Source organism: Gopherus flavomarginatus, chromosome 2, assembly GCF_025201925.1.
Source record: "Gopherus flavomarginatus isolate rGopFla2 chromosome 2, rGopFla2.mat.asm, whole genome shotgun sequence".
In the NCBI taxonomy this organism is placed as follows: domain Eukaryota; kingdom Metazoa; phylum Chordata; order Testudines; family Testudinidae; genus Gopherus; species Gopherus flavomarginatus.
The window spans coordinates 251,221,774-251,241,719 of record NC_066618.1 but is presented as its reverse complement, the minus strand read 5'-3'; the positions used below and the strand labels follow the sequence as shown (position 1 = coordinate 251,241,719).

The following is a 19,946-nucleotide window of genomic DNA, read 5'->3' as shown; positions in this document are numbered from 1 at the left end:
CAGTCCCCCAAGCCTGGAACACTGCTGTGAGCACAGGAGCGGAGCACTCTTCCACAGGACCAGCGGCACTCGAAGTCTTTGCTTTGGATTTGGAGATTTTGCCCAAATTCTGACCCGGGGGGGAGTGGAAGGGGGATGGTTTCACCTCCCCTGGACTCCAAGCCACCGGCCGGGCACTCCGCAGCTAGCCAAGCGCACCCAGAGAGACAACTTCCTAAGCAAGAGTAGCATTTGCTGAACCCTGTTGAGACGCAGCTAGCTGGCTAGTTATCCAAAGCAAGAGCGCCGGGCACGCCCAAGCCTTTTTGGGTGTAGCGGTTGGGCCTAGGTTACCTGCTCACCAGAATGGCTGAGTGGTTAAGGCATTGCACTCAAGTTCCAATGGGCATGAGCCTGTGTGGGTTTGACTCCCACTTCTGGTAGGCCCCCACTTGCTACTACCCTTTTGACCCACTGGTACACAACTTGTGGCGGCTGCTGCTGCTTCTCTTTAACAAAGCCCTTGGGCATCCTGCCCTCCTGTGCCCCCTCCCCCAAATTAACAAGTACCTAAGAAAAGCCAAGGGCCTTGCAATGGTTTCGGTCACAGAGACCCCCTGGGGACTGTCACCGGAGGTGCCGGAACTACCTCTGAGCCTGTTTCCCCTGCTAGCTTGGGATCCCAGAAGCCTGTCTTGTCCAGCCAGACACGCTACTCTGCTGCAACACAGACCCGGGCTCTGAACCACTCCCCCAAAGCTGCAGACTTTAACCAAACCTGCTCAGCCTGTTTCCTTTTTGGGTGTAGCAGTTGAATATAGGCTGTCTGTCTACCCATTTGAATCCCCATTGCTTCTGGATCGCCTTTGCTGCTTCCTTTTGACTAGTTGCTAGATACCTTCAAGCAGCCACTGCTTCCTTTTAACCTGCCCACCGCCTGCTTCTCCCCCCGTCCACCAAAACACCATTATGCAAAACCTTCATCAATCCTGTAGGATCGCATCATGCCTATTATATCTTGAATTCATACGTTAACCACTCAGCTATTCTGGTAGGCAGATAACATTTACCGAACCGATATACCCAAAAAATCTTAGGCGTGCTCCAGTGATGTTTCTTTGGATAACTACCCAGCGAACTGCGTCTCAAAACGGTTCAAAAATGCTATGCTTGATTAGGAAGTTTTCTCTCTGGGTGTGCTTGGCTAGCTGCAGAGTGCCCAGCCGTCAGCTTGGAGTCCAGGGGAGGTAAAACTGGAACCCCTGGGTCAAAATTTGAGAAAAATCTCCAAAGCCAAAGGAAAGACATCGAGTGCCGCTTGTCCTGTGGAAGGGTACTCCTGCTTCTGTACTCATAGAAGCGTTCTGGGCTTGTGGGACTGTGTATGACCCACTAGTTGGGAAGATGGGGTCCTGGGCCCTGCAGCTCCAAGGGCCACAAGTTAGCCTTCAGAGGTCGAATATCAAGCTTCTCTTGGTCTCCCGCAGCTCGACTATTAATCCTTCCTCCATGTTTTGTGCTTGCAGGGAGCAGCATCCTCACTGGTTTACGCTTTGTGGGAGAGTCCAAACATAGAAATATCTGGTAGAAAAGTGTCCATGTCCTAATAGACTTGTGGACAGGTTCACAAGCCATGTGTTATGTGTATGGTACCGTAAGAAGTTGCCTGATTTTTCTACTGGCTTTACACGGTGTGGGATAGTGGGAGAGATGTAAATATTTATTCCGTTCTGACAGGTTGCTAGAAAAAAATAATTGTCCATGACTCTGCATTGAAGATTGAATATTTTCTGATAAATATTCTCTTCAGCTCTTCCTCATTCCTTCTGCTCTAGTAGCCTCACTGAATTACAACAGCAGCAAACTTTTTTAGAACCACTGCAGAAAGAGAAATATTCATTACAGCTTTAAAGCTGGATTCTGCGCTGATTTACATCTCTGCCACTTCCTGTAAAATCAGTGGGATTGCTCAGGAGATAAGTTATCACAAAATTTGGCCCACAGTATAGTTTGCTGAAGATGAATATGTAGATTAAAGAGCATATATTCTGTAAAAGCAACAACCTGCATTTTCCAGACACCTTTCTATCTAACCACATTAAGTATAGGTTGGAACATAGGAATGTCCCATTCAATACATGTCAAAAATGCTTATGAAAAATTATAGTGATACAGGAAATTGTTGGTCAAAGTAGATTGAAATAAAGTACTTAAACTAGGGCATAGTACCTATCCTTCTCTTTGGGTGACAGAAATAATTATTCCCCCAAAAATCTTTAAGATAGCGTAAGATCTGTATATTACATTAATTAAAACTAAACTATTAGCATGGTACAGTTATAACAAGAAACCAGAATTTGATAGTGACAAATTTAAAATGTAAGCTTAAAATATATTTGAAGGTCAGGAAATTAGAAGGCTCTAGATCAAAAACCTTAAAAGCCAGAAAAACTGAAATTGCTCAGTTAAGGCTCCAACATAAATCTTAACTCTACTTCATAAACCTTCCATGACCTCATTTTACTGGCAGAAGCAGCTTACTAGATGGCACTCAAAAATGTAGTTGTTCCCTGTTGAGTATAAAAATTGCAATAATCTGGCACTTTGTTTCATTGATGATATAACCTTTCAGCCTACATAAAGTACTAGGGGATTTTTTTCATAGATTCATAGACTCTAGGACTGGAAGGGACCTCGAGAGGTCATCAAGTCCAGTCCCCTGCCCTCATGGCAGGACCAAATACTGTCTAGACCATCCCTGATAGACATTTGTCTAACCTACTCTTAAATATCTCCAGAGATGGAGATTCCACAACCTCCCTAGGCAATTTATTCCAGTGTTTAACTACCCTGACTGTTAGGAACTTTTTCCTAATGTTCAACCTAAATCTCCCTTGCTGCAGTTTAAGCCCACTGCTTCTTGTTCTATCCTTAGAGGCTAAGGTGAACGAGTTTTCTTCCTCCTCCTGATGACACCCTTTTAGATACCTGAAAACTGCTATCATATCCCCTCTCAGTCTTCTCTTTTCCAAACTAAACAAACCCAATTCTTTCAGCCTTCCTTCATAGGTCATGTTCTCAAGACCTTTAATCATTCTTGTTGCTCTTCTCTGGACCCTCTCCAATTTCTCCACATCTTTCTTGAAATGCAGTGCCCAGAACTGGACACAATACTCCAGTTGAGGCCTAACCAGCGCAGAGTAGAGCGGAAGAATGACTTCTCGTGTCTTGTTTACAACACACCTGTTAATGCATCCCAGAATCACGTTTGCCTTTTTTGCAACAGTATCACACTGTTGACTCATATTTAGCTTGTGGTCCACTATGACTCCTAGATCTCTTTCTGCCATACTCCTTCCTAGACAGTCTCTTCCCATTCTGTATGTGTGAAACTGATTGTTCCTTCCTAAGTGGAGCACTTTGCATTTATCTTTATTGAACTTCATCCTGTTTACCTCAGACCATTTCTCCAATTTGTCCAGATCATTTTGAATTTTGACCCCGTCCTCCAAAGCAGTTGTAATCCCTCCCAGTTTGGTATCGTCCACAAACTTAATAAGCGTACTTTCTATGCCAACATCTACGTCGTTGATTAAGATATTGAACAGAGCCGGTCCCAAAACAGACCCCTGCGGAACCCCACTTGTTATACCTTTCCAGGCAGGATTGGGAGCCATTAATAACTACTCTCTGAGTACAGTTATCCAGCCAGTTATGCACCCACCTTATAGTAGTCCCATCTAAATTGTATTTGCCTAGTTTATCGATAAGGCTATCATGCGAGACCGTATCAAATGCCTTACTAAAGTCTAGGTATACCACATCCACTGCTTCTCCCTTATCCACAAGACTCTTTATCCTATCAAAGAAAGCTATCAGATTGGTTTGACACGATTTGTTCTTTACAAATCCATGCTGGCTATTCCCTATCACCTTACCACCTTCCAAATGTTTGCAGATGATTTCTTTAATTACTTGCTCCATTATCTTCCCTGGCACAGAAGTTAAACTAACTGGTCTGTAGTTTCCCGGGTTGTTTTTATTTCCCTTTTTATAGATGGGAACTATATTTGCCCTTTTCCAGTCTTCTGGAATCTCTCCCGTCTCCCATGACTTTCCAAAGATAATAGCTAGAGGCTCAGATACCTCCTCTATTAACTCCTTGAGTATTCTAGGATGCATTTCATCAGGCCCTGGTGACGTGCAGGCATCTAACTTTTCTAAGTGATTTGTAACTTGCTCTTTTTTTATTTAATCTTCTAAACCTACCCCCTTCCCATAAGCATTCACTATGTTAGACATTCCTTCAGACTTCTCAGTGAAGATTGAAACAAAGAAATTATTAAGCATCTCTGCCATTTCCAAGTTCCCTGTTACTGTTTCTGCCTCCTCACTGAGCAGTGGGCCTACCCTGTCCTTGGTCTTCCTCTTGCTTCTAATCTATTGAAAAAAAGTCTTCTTGTTTCCCTTTATTCCCATAGCTAGTTTGAGCTCATTTTGTGCCTTTGCCTTTCTAATCTTGCCCCTGCATTCCTGTGTTATTTGCCTATATTCATCCTTTGTAATCTGACCTAGTTTCCATTTTTTATATGACTCCTTTTTATTTTGTAGGTCATGCAAGATCTCATAGTTAAGCCAAGGTGGTCTTTTGACACATTTTCTATCTTTCCTACCCATCGGAATAGCTTGCTTTTGGGCCCTTACTAGTGTCCCTTTGAAAAACTGCCAACTCTCCTCAGTTGTTTTTCCCCTCAGTCTTGATTCCCATGGGACCTTACCTATCAGCTCTCTGAGCTTACCAAAATCTGCCTTCCTGAAATCCATAGCCTCTATTTTGCTGTACTCCCTTCTACCCTTCCTTAGAATTGCAAACTCTTATGATTTCATGATCACTTTCACCCAAGCTTCCTTCTACTTTCAAATTCTCAACGAGTTCCTCCCTATTTGTTAAAACCAAGTCTAGAACAGCTTCCTCCTTAGTAGCTTTCTCAACCTTCTGAAATAAAAAGTTGTCTGCAATGCAGTCCAGGAACTTATTGGATAGTCTGTGCCCCGCGGTGTTATTTTCCCAACATATATCTGGATAGTTGAAGTCCCCCATCACCACCAAATCTTGGGCTTTGGATGATTTTGTTAGTTGTTTAAAAAAAGCCTCATCCACCTCTTCCACCTGGTTAGGTGGCCTGTAGTAGACTCCTAGCACGACATCACCCTTGTTTTTTACCCTTTTTATCCTAACCCAGAGACTCTCAACACTTCTGTCTGCTATGTCCATCTCCACCTCAGTCCAAGTGTGTACATTTTTAATATATAAGGCAAAACCTCCTCCCTTTTTCCCCTGTCTATCCTTCCTGAGCAAACTATACCCATCTACACCAACATTCCAATCACGTGTATTATCCCACCAAGTTTCAGTGATGCCAACAATGTCATAGTTGTACTTATTTATTAGCACTTCCAGTTCTTCCTGCTTATTACCCATACTTCTTGCATTTGTATATAGGCATCTAAGATACTGGTTTGATCTTGCCTCCCAGTATTGCCCTGACCCTCCTTTCTCTCTGCCATTATAGCCCATGCTCCCTCTTGTTTCTGACCCATCTCCCAGGTCTTCATGCTCCCCACTTACCTGTGGGCTTTGCTCACCTGTCCCCGTCGAACCTAGTTTAAAGTGCTCCTCACTAGGTTAGCCTGTCTGTGTGCAAATAGGGTCTTTCCCCTCCTCAAAAGGTGAACGCCATCTCTGCCTAGCAGTCCTTCCTCGAATAGCATCCCATGGTCGAGGAAGCCAAAGCCCTCCTGGTGACACCATCTTCGCAGCCATGCATTCACCTCCATGATGCATCTGTCTCCGCCCGGGCCCCTACCTTTGACAGGAAGAATCAAAGAGAATACCACCTGCGCTCCAAACACTTCACCCATACTCCCAGAGCCCTGTAGTCACTCTTGATCAGCTCAGCGTCACATCTCGCAGTATCATTTGTGCCCACATGGATAGTAGCATGGGGTAGTTGTCAGAAGGACGGATAATCCTCGACAATGCCTCTGTAACATTTCGGATACGGGCCCCCGGCAGGCAGCATACCTCCCGAGATGAAATGTCAGGGTGACAGATGGGCGCCTCCGTCCCCCTCAGCAGAGAGTCTCCAACCACCACTATCCTACGTTTCCTATTTTCAGTGGTGGCAGCAGACCTCCCAGCCTTAGGGGTACGAGGCTTCTCCTCCTTTACTGTAGGGGGTGATTCCTTCTCTCCTATATCAAGAAGAGCATAACGGTTACCTATTACACAGCGGGAGGGTTCGCAGCAGGGGTGGAGCACTGCCCGCTGCCAGAAGTAAGCAGCTGCCAGTGCCCACCCTGAGCCATCTCCTCCTCCACCAGTGGTGTGTCAGCAGTTCTGTGAACTGGGACAGCTACCTCAGCTGTCTCCACATGGACGCTGTCCAGGAATTGCTCGTGGACATGGATGCTCCTCAGCCTAGCCACCTCCTGGTGCTCTGTCTGGCTACAGGCACAGGTGGAGGAGACAGAAGCAGTACTGCCACAGTTGTTGCGGGTCTTCCTAACCATCATAAGCCTCCCTTTGTCAAACTCCCTCTCAAACTCCCCTGTCTGCTGCTCCCTGTCCACTCTGCTCTGCTTTAAAGAGCAAGGTTTTGGATGTAGTTTGGCTTATAGGTTTTCAAGGGACTAACGGGTCACGGATAGGACCAACAAGTTACCCTGTTCCCTTCCTACTCCCCTTCCTACTCCCCTTCCCAACTCCCTTGCGAAACTCCCTGTTAGCAGCCCCTGTTCGTAACGCTCCCTGGTCGCTTGTGCGAGGCTTTATAAAGGTCTGGCCTGAGTGAATGCCCCGCCCACTGGTTAAGGCTCAGCCGATTACCAGAGGCTTCTAGCTTTCAAACCTTCCTTTGTAGCTCAGCCTACAACTGTCAGCTACAGCACAGGGTCCTCGGGCTTGTCTTACAAACATGCACTAGATTATTATAGTTATTTATCTTTGTCCTATATCTGGAGCGTGAAGTCTCTAGACAATGCTGAGAAGGTGAATATGACAGAGCTGGGTATCCGGTGCATAGCTGGGTAGTAGACAGGATCTTGTGTGTATTGTCTGGGAAGGGTAACGTGAGATCTTGGGTTAATGTTACAGCTATGTTTGGCTGTTAGGATTATTTTCTCAGCCAGGACAAGATGTTGCATAATCACAACATGTTGTAGAAACTGGGCTCTTGGCATAAATAACTACTCTCTTTAATAGGTAATGATTCTGCTTTCATAAACTGATAAATAGGTAATTTGGTTGCTTGATTCTTATAAAAAGAATTTTATTTTATAATCAATTGTACACTCACTGAGCTCCACAATTAGTTCTGGTTTGTGGCTTCTGAAGTCAGCAGTTTCCAGAACTTTAATTTTCATGGGTTTTGTAGACACATTTTCATTATTTCACCCCTTACTCTCCAACTCCAACTATGACAACACACTAAAGAAAAACACATACTTTCCATAAAACTTGAAAAAGTTTAATTAAAAGTTTAGTAACAAGCATTTATCTGAGTTAAACAGCAAACAAATAAACAAACATATAACAAGATAATCTCAGTGAGTTTTTTGAAGCTAGTTTGGAGGATATGTTAATAAATAAAATCTGAATTAGTTGGTTTCTCTGCAAATTTTAGAAATGCTAATTCTGTACTGGAATTTAATATATTTTAAGATGAACAGCAAAACAAACTCAGTAGTAGCTGGCTTTTAAGCTCCTCTTTAGTTTAATATTTCTTTGTATTGAATACAATAAACCAAATACAGCAGGTACATGCCAAGACAAACCAAATAAAAATAATCACAAGGCCTGAGAGCAGCAAAAACTAAATATTGTAAGAAAGAACTGTTAATAGAAAAAAAATCACTAAAATCAAATAGAACAATATACTTGTAGCCATTTTTAGCACACAGTACATCTATGTGTGAACATCAATACACATTGAACACTGTAATTAATAAGACAAATAAAACAAATGATGAAGTATTCTAATACCAAGTCTAAAAATGCATGCAAAATATTACAGATAGAGGTCTGCTCGGGTTTGTAGCAGAAACTCAAGATAAGGAGAAATAAAAATCATCACACTTTCTGCAGGGTAATAATTAGACAATTTTCAGTAAATACTGTAAAATAAATTGGATGATTTGAGAAATTTGAGATGGATTACAGCTATTCCTGGGAAGGCATGTGACGGAAAGAAAGGCAGCAACAATCTCAGTCTTTGAGATTGCAGCATACTGAGACAGTGCTTACCACTGACCCCTCTACTTGTTTGTTAACAGCCTCCAAACAGCTCCCTATATCCTGTACACTCTTACTGTACTGACTACAGGCCTGGTTCTATTCCTGGAGCCTGTCTCTATCATATTGCCACCAAAAGGCCACTGCCATCTCTATCTCCTGTTTCGTCTCTTGCTGTCACCCACTTATGGATTACTTGGATTACCCGTTTTAACATCTGCAATGTACTTTACTGGGAGTGGATCCTTCTGTCCATGCCCTTTTGACCAAGATTACAGTGAGGTGTTTGGGTTTTAAATGTAGTCTTCTCTCTAAGAGGTTACCTGTGTGTTTTCTCCTCAGAAATGGGACTGTGTGAAATTTAGACACACATGGCATCCTTTCCCTAAAATGAGATTTATTAAAAACTAGACAGAAAATAATTTAACACAAAATAAACAGTTGTCTCAACATACCCAGATTTATCCTCGGTGAGAGCTAAACTAGGTAAGGCCATGTCTATAGGGATACCTAGGCAAGCAAAGACGAATCAACAAAAGATGTGAAGTTAACGTGACTAAATTAAAGGTATTAAGCTACAGTGAACTAAGGCCCCTTTAAAATGAAAGCACAGGGGTTTAACATGCTTTAAGATGTGAGTCTTTCTCAGCTTCCATTACAGAAAAAACCATAAAAAGTTTATATGATCCAGACAGAAAACTCTAGGTTATGACCGTCTTATCATCATTCTCATTCCCCCTTCTGGGATAATGCCTATATATGGAGATCAGATTGTCCTGCTGTCACAGTGTCTTTCAGCTGTTAGTCTTAGGTCTTGTTTTCAAGAACAGCTATACCACAAGCCATCCTAGTATAGACACAGCCTATATCAGGGGAATCTTGAGTAGGAGAAAGTAGATTATACTATCTCTGTATTTGGCACTGGTAAGACTGCTGCTGGAATACCGTGTACAGTTTTGATGTCCATAATTCAAGAAGGATGTTGATAAATTGAAGAGAATTCAGAGAAGAGCCACAAGAACGATGAAAGGATTGGAAAATACGTCTTCTAGTGTAAGACTCAGGGAGCTCAATCTATTCAGTCTAAAAAAGAGAAGGTTAACTGGTGACTTGATCACAGTCTATAAGTATCTACATGGGCAACAAATAATTGCTAATGGGCTCCTCAATCTAGCAGATCTAATGGCTGGAAATTGAAGCTAGACAATTCAGACTGGAAACAAGCCATAATTTCTTAGCAGTCAGGGTGATTAACAATTGGAACAACTTATTAAGGGTTGCAGTGGATCCTCCACCACTGGCAATTTTTAAATCAAGATTGGATGTTATTTTCAGTACATATACTCTAGTTCAAACAGGAATTATTTCAGGGGCCTGTGTTATGCAGGAGGTCAGATTAGATGATTACAGTGGTCCCTTGGAATCTGTGTAACCCACACACTTCCTGGGTGTGGTGCTCTGTCCCATTTAGTGGCTCTGAGACCACTTAGAGAGAGATTAATGAGTTTGCTCTACAGCTTTAGCTAAGAGCCAACACCGACAGACCCCAGTTGTCGTCGGGGGGGATCGAATCTGGAACCGGTGGAGCTTAATGCATGAGACTCTACTGCATGAGCTAAAAGCCACATGGCTCTTAGCTAAAGCTGTAGAACAAACTCATTAATCTCTCTCTCTCCCTCTGCCACTAGATGAACAGAACACCACACCCAGGAGGTGCGTGGGTTACATATGAAAAAATGTTTTTGCCAGTATGGTTTATACTGGTTCCCTGAATGAAATAAGCTATACCAGCACATTTTATGCTGGTATAAAGGTGTCTATTTTAGGGCTTTTGCCACTATAAAATGTCATTAAAGAATTCACACCCCTAACTGATATTACTATACAAGCAAATATTTCTTAACATACTTACAAAGGGTTTATCTGTCTGTGGATACATATCCCAGGTGGATAGCTCCCTCCCATAAACCAGTCCAGTTCTATGCGCCTCACAACTGCAACTTCAAACACGGCTTGTAAAATTCAAGCTCAACTATGGATGTACTGGTTTTGATGATGACTGGGCCATTTCGTTTTAATGACCCTATTCAGTGTGTTTGGGAAATGTGTTTACCCCATGGGGTCTAGTCTGTCTGGGTTTAGTTGCTTTCTAAAACAAACTTCCCTCCATTAACTATCATTTTGGTGGGGCTGGCAGCGCTACCTATTATAAAGGTTGTCTGACACTTCCCATTATAAGACCCCAAAACTTTGTTAAATTTAAACTGTTTGTGTTGAAATTTTCCATGCTGGGTGTCTGCCCCATGCTGAATCTTTTGGGAAAATATTACCTAAGCTATTTCAGCCATTTCTGAGAACCAGACTAGGGAAAAATATGTTGTTGTGTCCATGTTAAGATATTCTGGTAATCTTTTCTTTGCCAAGCTTTCGCTCCTCCCCCTGCTCTGGAGCAGGGACTTGAAATTATCAGAGGAATGGCTTTTGGGTCAGGGATGTGTCTTTTTGAAATCCCCTTGAAAAATCAGCCCAAATGTAGTCAAATTATAAAAATTGAAGTTTGCACATCCTAAGTAGAGACGATGCACTAAATGAGGCAGGGGTCCTGTGGGGGAAATAAGTAAGTGATGATGTAATTAAAGACTGGTGCATACGCACAAGATGACTGAATTAAGGTTCCACAGGTAACGTTAATTCTAGAATTTCCTAGCTTTTGAGTGCTTGACTTTGCTATTGTGATACTGATTTTTAAATGTAGTTGATATGTAATAGATTTTATGAATGAAGGACAGACTTTCATATTCTGTCACAGAAACACTTTCACATTTGACGTTGGGTAATTTATTTAACCCCTCTATGTTTCAGTTTTCCCATCTGTAAAAAACAGTTATTTACCTACCACACAGGGTAGTTTTAATAACTGTTAAATGTTTTGAGCTCCTTTGATGGAAGGCACTATAGAAGTAGAAAGCATTTATTGTTAATGTATTATAATGCCTGTTTCTTTAAAAAAAACTAATTATCTGTGAAGTACAGGTTATACTGACATTTGATACGCGTTGTTCTTGCAATACTTGGTTAATCATCTTCACACATTAAACATCAAAAACCCAAAGAAGACTTTGTCTTCTGAATGACTAAGCCAATATTCCTGAAGCGTTTCACTAGGGAGTAAGGTCAGGTCAACTTCATAACAACACAGCCATGGAATAAGGGAAATGAATGCTTCTGAAGTCCCTACAATCATTGACCTTATCTGAGAACAGATAGAGAAAATGGGAAAAGGAAAGCATGAAGAAGTGAGAGGTAATGAAAATGACAGGATGCAGCTCAAAAGAACTATAGGGTATTTTGATGGGGTAAATTTTATTATAGGCACCATAGTAGGTGCAGGGATCTTTGTGTCTCCCACAGGAGTGCTACAATACTCCTTACTTAATGTGGGTGTTGCGCTAAGCATCTGGACTGCTTGTGGAGTAATATCACTGATGGGAGCCCTCTGTTATGCAGAGCTGGGGACTGCCCTACCATTATCTGGAGGAGAATACAGTCACATAAAAAGAGCGCTTGGATCCCTACCTGCTTTCATCTTTATCTGGACGGCAATGTTTACCAAACCAGCATCAAATGCTACTCGAGCCTTGTTGTTTGCTGAATACGCTACCCAACCTTTCTATGGTGTATGCCCTGCACCGGAGCTGCTAAAGAAATGCTTGGCTTTGACAGTTCTTTGGTCTCTGGGGATTCTGAATGGCCGAAGTGTCAAAATGGCTACTTGGGTCCAAACTGTTTTCACAGTACTGAAGATGATGGCACTATCTGTAATTGGCATAGGAGGCATTGTTCTGCTGGTTAGAGGAAGAAAGGAGAATTTAGTAAGGTTTGAGAATGCATTCAGCTCAGAGATTCCTGATGCCTCACAGATTGCTGAAGCCTTTTTCCAGGGATTATATGCATATGGCGGTTGGTGGTCCCTCAATTACATGGCAGGTATATCTTGTTTTTTACATTTAATGTTATGGCCAGCATTCTTACATTCCTCAGATAATGTTATTAGAGCTTGTCTCCCAGTGAGAACAATTTAGCCTGTAAAGACATTTATATTAAAACACTGGTTGTATTCAAGGTCTGTGTCTGGTTGTGTTGTAAAGGTGCATTGTCTTATTTCATGCAGCTTGTTTGCATAATGTGCATTTACTGTCTCCAGAACCAGCTGCATATTTAAAGAAGACTAATGTGGAAAACAAAAGGTTTAGTTTAAATCTATATGCAAATAGAATGTGCAGACCTAAAACAGTGATTTTCCCCTTTCTCAATGCTATTGCAATTATTTGCAAGAGGATATGTAGAGCAGAGTGTGGATATCAAGACTGAGTGCCTTCAGCCACCCAGGGCACATACCAGAAGCCTACTAATGCACAACCTTGAATTGCTTATTTTGACAAGTGCATGAACTATTTCATTCTGCATTGCAATCAGAAACAATACTTTTAACAATATCAATTTTGATTTGCATAAGAGGTAATCATTTCACTGGGGAAATAATTCTTAGTAGAGAATAAAGGAAAGAGTAAAGGAAAAGAGTAAGGAAAATGTTATAAACAGCTTTTCTGTGCCCTTTCTAATATATTCATTTAAAAACATTAAAGAAGCCCTCCTAGTTTTTGGTCAGTCATTTGGTTATTCCACTTTGCATGTGATATTTAATAATATGAGCAATTATTTAAAGCTTCCATGATAGGTGTTCATGATACACTCGTGTGAATAAGGGTTTTGCAGAATCGAACTGTGTACTTCAGTTTTTGTCCTTTAGTCTTTAACATTCCCTTCCAGTTTTATCCTTTCTTATGTGTCAAACATTAAAAAAACTAAAAGAACAAAAGTTAGTGGAAAGAAGAAGAACATGAAAAATGAGCGAATCTTTTAAAAAATGACAGTGTAGAAACACTTATTTCTATCCTGAGAATATACTATAGGCAAAAACCCTTTCTTCTCCCCTTTTGGTAAAAAAAAAGTTAGTAGAATTTTAATTTTTAAATCACATTCGGACATTTTTAGCATTACATAAAACTATACATTTTAACACAATACAATGCAATTTTTTTCATACTGTACTAATTTGTTTGGATTCAATTACTACTACTGCTGTACAACATATTAGCCAACAGTTAGAAGCTGCAAATGCCGTGGACCTATATCTCAATACTTTTTGACACCGAATTCTACTCTTTTTAAACAAAGATTTCTACTTTGTCTGCCAGGAGCCAATGAATTTGATCTGAGATAAATGCCAGACCTGTTGCTAATGAAACAAAATTGGGAGATAAAAATTAAAAGTGGGGGGTTCTGGGCATCCTGCCTTTCAACAGTTTGAAATACTAAAGGCAATTTCCTACATTTTAGAAGATTTTAAACAACAAACAGAGAAGATTTGAGGAAAATAAAAGACAGCTTACCCTTCTCCCACCATTGTCAATAATAGGCCACCTCCACCTTTCTTACCCTGTTTGGTCCTTTAGAGTTGCCTGCTCATAGTGTTTTTGCAACTCAATTCAGTGGGAGTGGACCCTTCTGTCCATGCCCTTTTGATAGATGAGAATGAGCTGTCTGGAGGTTTCAGTAAGTCTTTACCCTTTAAGCCCCTCTGGATACAGATGCCTGGGTGGTAGTTGTTTCAGAGATGGGACGGTGAAATTTGCACAGAGAGAGCAGGTCTTCCAATAAAACAAGATTTAATAAAAATAAATGGTTGTCTCAACATGCCCAGATTTACACTTGGTTAGGGCTTGGTAAGGCTTTTCAGTTTGTTTACTTTGTGCATTGGAAGCACTTTGTATATACTGTATTTCTGACCAGCTCTATTTAAAAGTAGTTACAGGTGTCACCAAGTACCTCCACCAATTTTCATGGTTTCACAGTCAATGCTTCTCTCTCCTCTATTACCTTATGAAGCATTGCCACAAATTTACTCCTTAATCCTATCAAATTTGTCAGGGAAGCACTCTTTCGAAAGCAATATTGTGAGTATATTTGTTTTATTAAATAATTTTTTAAATTATATTTTTTCAGAAGAGATGATAAATCCTAGTAGAAATATCCCCTTGACTGTGATGACTGCACTTCCTGCAGTGACTTTGTTTTATTTACTTGTAAACATCTCATACCTGACAGTTCTGACACCTAAGGAAATTGTCTCCTCAGGTAAGGATATAAGGCTGATGAATCAAAAGGAGAGGTAATCATTACAACTATTTATCTGTGTCCACCCTCTTGGGGTCACTTGGGTCCAGCTAAATTCAAGGTTTACATATAGCAAGGCACTGGACTTGAGTCAGGAGATTTGGTTTCTGTTCTGAGTTCTAAGGGTATGTCTACACTGTAGCTGGATATGAACCTTCAGCCTGGGAAGACAGACTTGTGCTAGTGGGGTTCAAGCTAGCATGCTAAAAATAGCAGTATGGATGTTGTGGCTTGGGCTGGAGCTTGAGCTCTCAAGCCTAGGGTCTTGGGTGGGCTTGAGATTCTGAGCTGCAATGTCCATACTGCTATTTTTAGTGCGCTAGCTCTAGTCACTTTAGTGTGAGCCTGTCTGCACGGGCTGAGAGACTTGCTTCCAGCTATTATTTAGATATACCTTAACAGAGACTTTGAGGAAACTCCTTGGGGGCTTGTGTACACATAGAAGTTGCCACAGTTTAATTTAAATCTGTTTAGTAAAATTGGAGTTGTAGCAATATTCCAGGATATTAGGGAGTCAAGGTGGTAGAGAGAATATCTCTTATTGGAGCAACTTCTGGTGGTGAGAGAGACAAGCTTTTGAGCTTACACAGAGCCCTTCCTCAGTAAGCGCACGTCCAGACTAACCCGCGGCATCGGCGGGTTAAAATCGATTGCTCGGGGATCGATATATCGCGTCTAGTCTGGACGCGATGTATCGATCCCCGAGTGCGCTTACATCGATTCCGGAACTCCATCAACCCGAACGGAGTTCTGGAATCGACACGGAGAGCCGCGGACATCGATGCCGCGCCGTCCAGACGGGTGAGTACCTCGATTTTAGAAATTCGACTTCAGCTACGTTATTCCCGTAGCTGAAGTTGCGTATCTAAAATCGATTTTAATTCCTAGTCTGGACGTGGCCTAAGAAGACCAGGCCTTTGGCTTTCTGTGCTTTAGCTCACTACCTGTAATATTAGGACTATACTCCCTACCTCACAGGTGCATTATAAGGAAAAACTCATTCATGTTTGAGCAATGAGCACCAAAGAAAAAGCCTACAAATAAATAAAACAAAATGGTCTTATTACAGGCCCTTTTAGGGATTACTTTTCAGAACAAATGTCCTTGTTCTGTAGGAGGCTCTATACTAAAAGTGCCATGAAGCTAGAATCTCTCATCTTCCATTGGATTATAGCTGCTATAGAAAGTCCAGGAAGAATTGTATTCTTCTCTGTGATTGTCCTTTTTCTGTTCTAATCAGCTTCTTATACTGTGTACATCACTGTAGTATCTGAGTACCTTATGCTCTTTGGTTGTTGGCCCAGTAAATAGCAGCCCCTTTGCACTAGCATGGGCAATAGCGAGTTTTCAAGAGGTGCTAGGAAGTAGCCCTTCACATTTCTTTGTGGAGTCCCACCATGGGATAGATCAGGGGTTCTCAGCCTTTTCCTTCCTAAGCCCCCACCCCCCCGCATGCTATAAAAACTCCATGACCCACCTGTGCCACAACAGCTGTTTTTCTGCATATAAAAGCCAGAGCCAGTGTTAGGGGGTAACAAGCAGGGCACATACCTGGGGTCCAATTCCATAGGGGGCCCTGCAAAGCTAAGTTGCTCAGGCTTTGGCTTCAGCCCGAGGAGGCGGGTCTTGGAGCCCCAGGCTTCAGCACCGTGCCGCATGGCTTTAGCTTTCTGCCTTCGGCCCCAGCAAGTCTAACATTGGTCTTGCAAGGCAGACCCCTGAAACCTGCTCGCAGCTCCCAAAGGGACCGCAGGCCCCTGGTTGAGAACTGCAGGGATAAAGGATTAGATGATCCGTGCACTGATTAATCATCTGACCTGTCCCTGCCCCCTGCATAGTGCCACACAGGAAACTCCCATTTAGTGGCAATCCATTTCATATAGGGGGTTAACACATTTGTTCTCCCTGCCGTGCTCTGATCCCATCTCCTGCTTCTGCCTACTTGTAAATAGTGTGGTTTCACTATACATGGCTAGGAAACCCTCTGTACCCCCTAGTTCTTACTCACAAAGTGGTTGCACTGAATTGTCATCAGTTAAGTAAGACTGTCAGGACACCATACCCACTGTCTAATGACATTTTGTTTCCTCGCAGTTGCTGTGGCAGTCACTTGGGCTGACAGAGTGATCCCCTCCGTTGCTTGGGTCATTCCTCTCTCCGTTGCTGCCTCAATATTTGGTGCCCTCAACAGCAGCATGTTTACATTAGGACGATTAAGTTATGCTGGAAGTCAGTCAGGACACTTGCCTGTTTTAATATCCATGCTTAACGTCCACTATTGGACTCCGGCACCGGCCATGATTTTTTCAACCATCATTGCATCCATTTTTATTATCCCAGCTGATCTAATTACTTTAACAAATTACTTTGGATTTTCTGTATGGCTTATGGTTGGACTGACTTGTGCCAGCCTGATTGTACTCCGATACCGGGAACCTACTCTACAGCGACCATACAAGGTAAATGGAAAAAGAGTTAAAAGTTGTAACATTTTATCTTGGGTTATGTTTAACACTGGGAAAAAATTCCTAAACATCTAGTTTGTGAATAGCAATTATAAATGTATAATATGCAAATCATTTTTAGATTAAGCTTTGAGTTACTTTTTTTGCTGACATAACCCCAGGCAAAGGGGTGGCAGGGCAATTTATTGTGCTTGCAATATGGCAAAGAGTGCTTAGTTCTCTTACATTTAATGTATACAATAACAAATGTTTATTTTTGCTTCCTCTAACAGTCTGTTTCTTTTGCAGGTGTTTTTACCAGTTGCATTTGTGATGGTGGCAGTTTCTTTGTTCTTAGTATTGGCTCCTATAGTCTGGGCTCCCAAGATGCAGTATATCTATGCCCTTCTCTTTATGTTGGGGGGCCTTCTGGTGTACCTGCCCTTTGTGTATTTTAAATTACATTTTGATTTTGTTGACAAAATTACTTGTTACTTACAGCTACTGTTGGAAGTTTCTCCTGCTGATGTATCTGCTGAGGATAAATATGAGTGATAGCAAATGTTTAAACCCTATACTATATTGCTAACAGCCAATAGAAATTCTTTTTTAACTCAAGTGGTCACAGTCATGGAGTTAAGCATGAAATTAAGACTCTGATTCAGGAAAACACTTAGGCCCAGATTTGTAAAGGTATTTGGGCAATGCTGACTGACTATCAATAAGATTTAGGTTCCTAAGTGCCTAAATCCCTTTTGAAAATAAGTTTTAGGGTTTGTCTACATGGTGCATTAGTTCCCACTAGAGGGATGTAAATTCTAATGTGCACTAGTGCGTTGTGCGCTAACTGGCCCATGTGGATCTGCTAGCATGCATTAAAAGTTCGCTAGTGTTTGTTAACATAGTCCCCGTAGAAACTGAATTTACATCTCTCTACTGTGGGTTAATTCACAGTCTAGTCAAGCACTTAGACTCTTAAATCAGTTTGGCATAATTTGCAATGCTGAGTGCAGCAACACCTAACTACTTTAAAAATCTGAGCGTTAAGCATATGCTTACATTTAAGACTGTGAAGAGTCCCATTGGGATTAAAAATTATAATCTCAGGCAAGAAATAGTCTCTGTGGACTCCTCATAGTCTTAAACATGTGCCTAAGGGCTTTGCTAGTTTGGTGTCAGAGCATTCAGCACCTCAAATGATAAAGTCCTTTATGTATAGAGAATCTCTTTCAAAGTGATAAAATCTGTAAAAGCGGAAAAAAGTGTTTGTGTTTGCCCACTGTAACAGTACCAAATCTAAACTATATTATTAATTGAATACATGTCAATATGATCATATATACATTAGGTATCCAGTGTAAAGTAAATTGTAGAGTAAATTGATGTTTTGATTATTTTTAGTATTATGTAGCTTGTATTCTGGGGCTTCTGGGTTTGAATACTTCGTAATTTTTTTTTCATCTGTGCTTGCTTGAATTGATTAAAAACTTTGAAGAACTTAACCTTCTTGCCTGACACTGTTTTTAATCCCAGAAAGAACCTACAGGGAGTGCTTGGCTGTCTTAAAACAATACATACAAATATACAAATGATATCTTATTAAATATTAGATAAGGCATAAGAGAATTGTTTGTACTCTTCAGTGAATATGTTTTTGATGTATCATACCAAGTCATATTTCATGGGGAAAAAAGGAACAATTTTCCATGATTATTACTTAGGCCCCAAGCATAGGAGCCAATGAATTACTTTATTCTCATAAACAGACCATGATGTACCACAGCAGGGTTTCTCAAACAGGGGTTGCCGCTTGTGTAGGGAAAGCCCCTGGCGGGCCGGGCTGGTGTGTTTACCTGCCCCGTCCGCAGATGTGGCTGATCGCGGCTCCCACTGGCTGCAGATCGCTGCTCTGGGCCAATGGGAGCTGCTGGAAGCGGCGTGGGCCGAGGGACTTACTGGCTGCCACTTCCAGCATCTCCCATTGGCCCGGAGCAGCGATCTGCAGCCAGTGGGAGCTGCGATTGGCTGGACCTGTGGACGGAGCAGGTAAACACACCGGCCCGGCCTGCCAGGGGCTTTCCCTACACAAGTGGCGACCCCTGTTTGAGAAACCCTTTACCACAGTCTCCCCTCCTGGTGCAGTGAGGTGTTTGCATCATGAGAGTCCCAGGCTCAGGGTGATGTGGATGAATCATCTTGGGTGATATAGTCCAGCTGGAGAATCTTTCCCATATGGGAGCATGGGGACATGAGGACCAAAATATAATTCCCATGAGTCACTGCAGGAGGATATCCAAATCAAAATATTTCAAGTTTTGAGAGTTTTGATGACACTCCCCTCCTCAATATTTTCCAGCAAAAGCAGACCCTTCACAAAAAAAAAAATTGTCAAAAACCAAATCTTCTATTGAGAAACAGTTTTGACAGAATTTTTTCAACTAGTGCTATGCAAAATACGCACCACAGCATCTGTAAAACCCTGGTTTAACATCCAAAAAGAAGAAAAAATTAGTATTAGCTTAAATATTAATGTAACTACTGAGAAAGCAATACAAAAAAGAGACTATTGGCCTTTGCTGAGTGGTAGCAGATTTGGGGTCCTTGTATGTCCGTTTCCCATTGGAGGAGAAATCAGTGGCACAGAATCAGGGTATTTTCTTAGTGTAGCTTGTTCATTTGCAGAATGTTCACGTCTCGTGTTTTCTGGAACAGAGGTGTTCACAATGACAGAGGCAATGCCTTCTTGCAGAAACCTCAGCGCAGGCACCACTGCTAATCACCAAGGAGCAGCTGCCTTGGGTTTCTGTCTCTCATGGACTTTATTGGAATCTGATTGCTTAAATACACTGTTCCTCTTTCCTGCCTCAGCTGCTTGTTTTACACCTAGAAAACCCCCCCTAATCCAAGGCTCCTGACCTAGCGTGACATGGCTACAAATCCTCTCTTTGTGCAGCGCCTCTGCAACACAAGGGAACCTCAAAAAACATTTATTT

General features: G+C 41.8%; 2 protein-coding genes and 1 non-coding gene across 9 annotated transcripts in view; all 3 read left to right on the top strand.

Moving 5' to 3' along the window:
- Positions 1 to 19,946, top strand: part of RBIS (ribosomal biogenesis factor) — a 366,698-nt gene that overhangs the window by 136,773 nt on the left and 209,979 nt on the right. The window lies entirely within an intron of this gene.
- TRNAL-CAA (transfer RNA leucine (anticodon CAA)) lies at positions 340 to 422 on the top strand. Its single transcript has one exon. It is a non-coding gene; the product is annotated as a tRNA-Leu (tRNA).
- SLC7A13 (solute carrier family 7 member 13) lies at positions 11,593 to 17,508 on the top strand. The gene is made up of 4 exons (XM_050939786.1): positions 11,593 to 12,259; positions 14,339 to 14,470; positions 16,604 to 16,968; positions 17,263 to 17,508. Exons 1-4 carry the CDS (start codon positions 11,593 to 11,595, stop codon positions 17,506 to 17,508), a joined length of 1,410 nt encoding a protein of 469 aa, XP_050795743.1.

Bases quoted from the DNA above. Each gene is read 5' to 3' on its own strand.
- SLC7A13 (XM_050939786.1), top strand. From the start codon at position 11,593: ATGCAGCTCAAAAGAACTATAGGGTATTTTGATGGGGTAAATTTTATT. The intron at 14,471-16,603 runs GTAAGGATATAA...GTTTCCTCGCAG, and splicing joins TAAGGAAATTGTCTCCTCAG to TTGCTGTGGCAGTCACTTGG. The intron at 16,969-17,262 runs GTAAATGGAAAA...TTTCTTTTGCAG, and splicing joins CTCTACAGCGACCATACAAG to GTGTTTTTACCAGTTGCATT.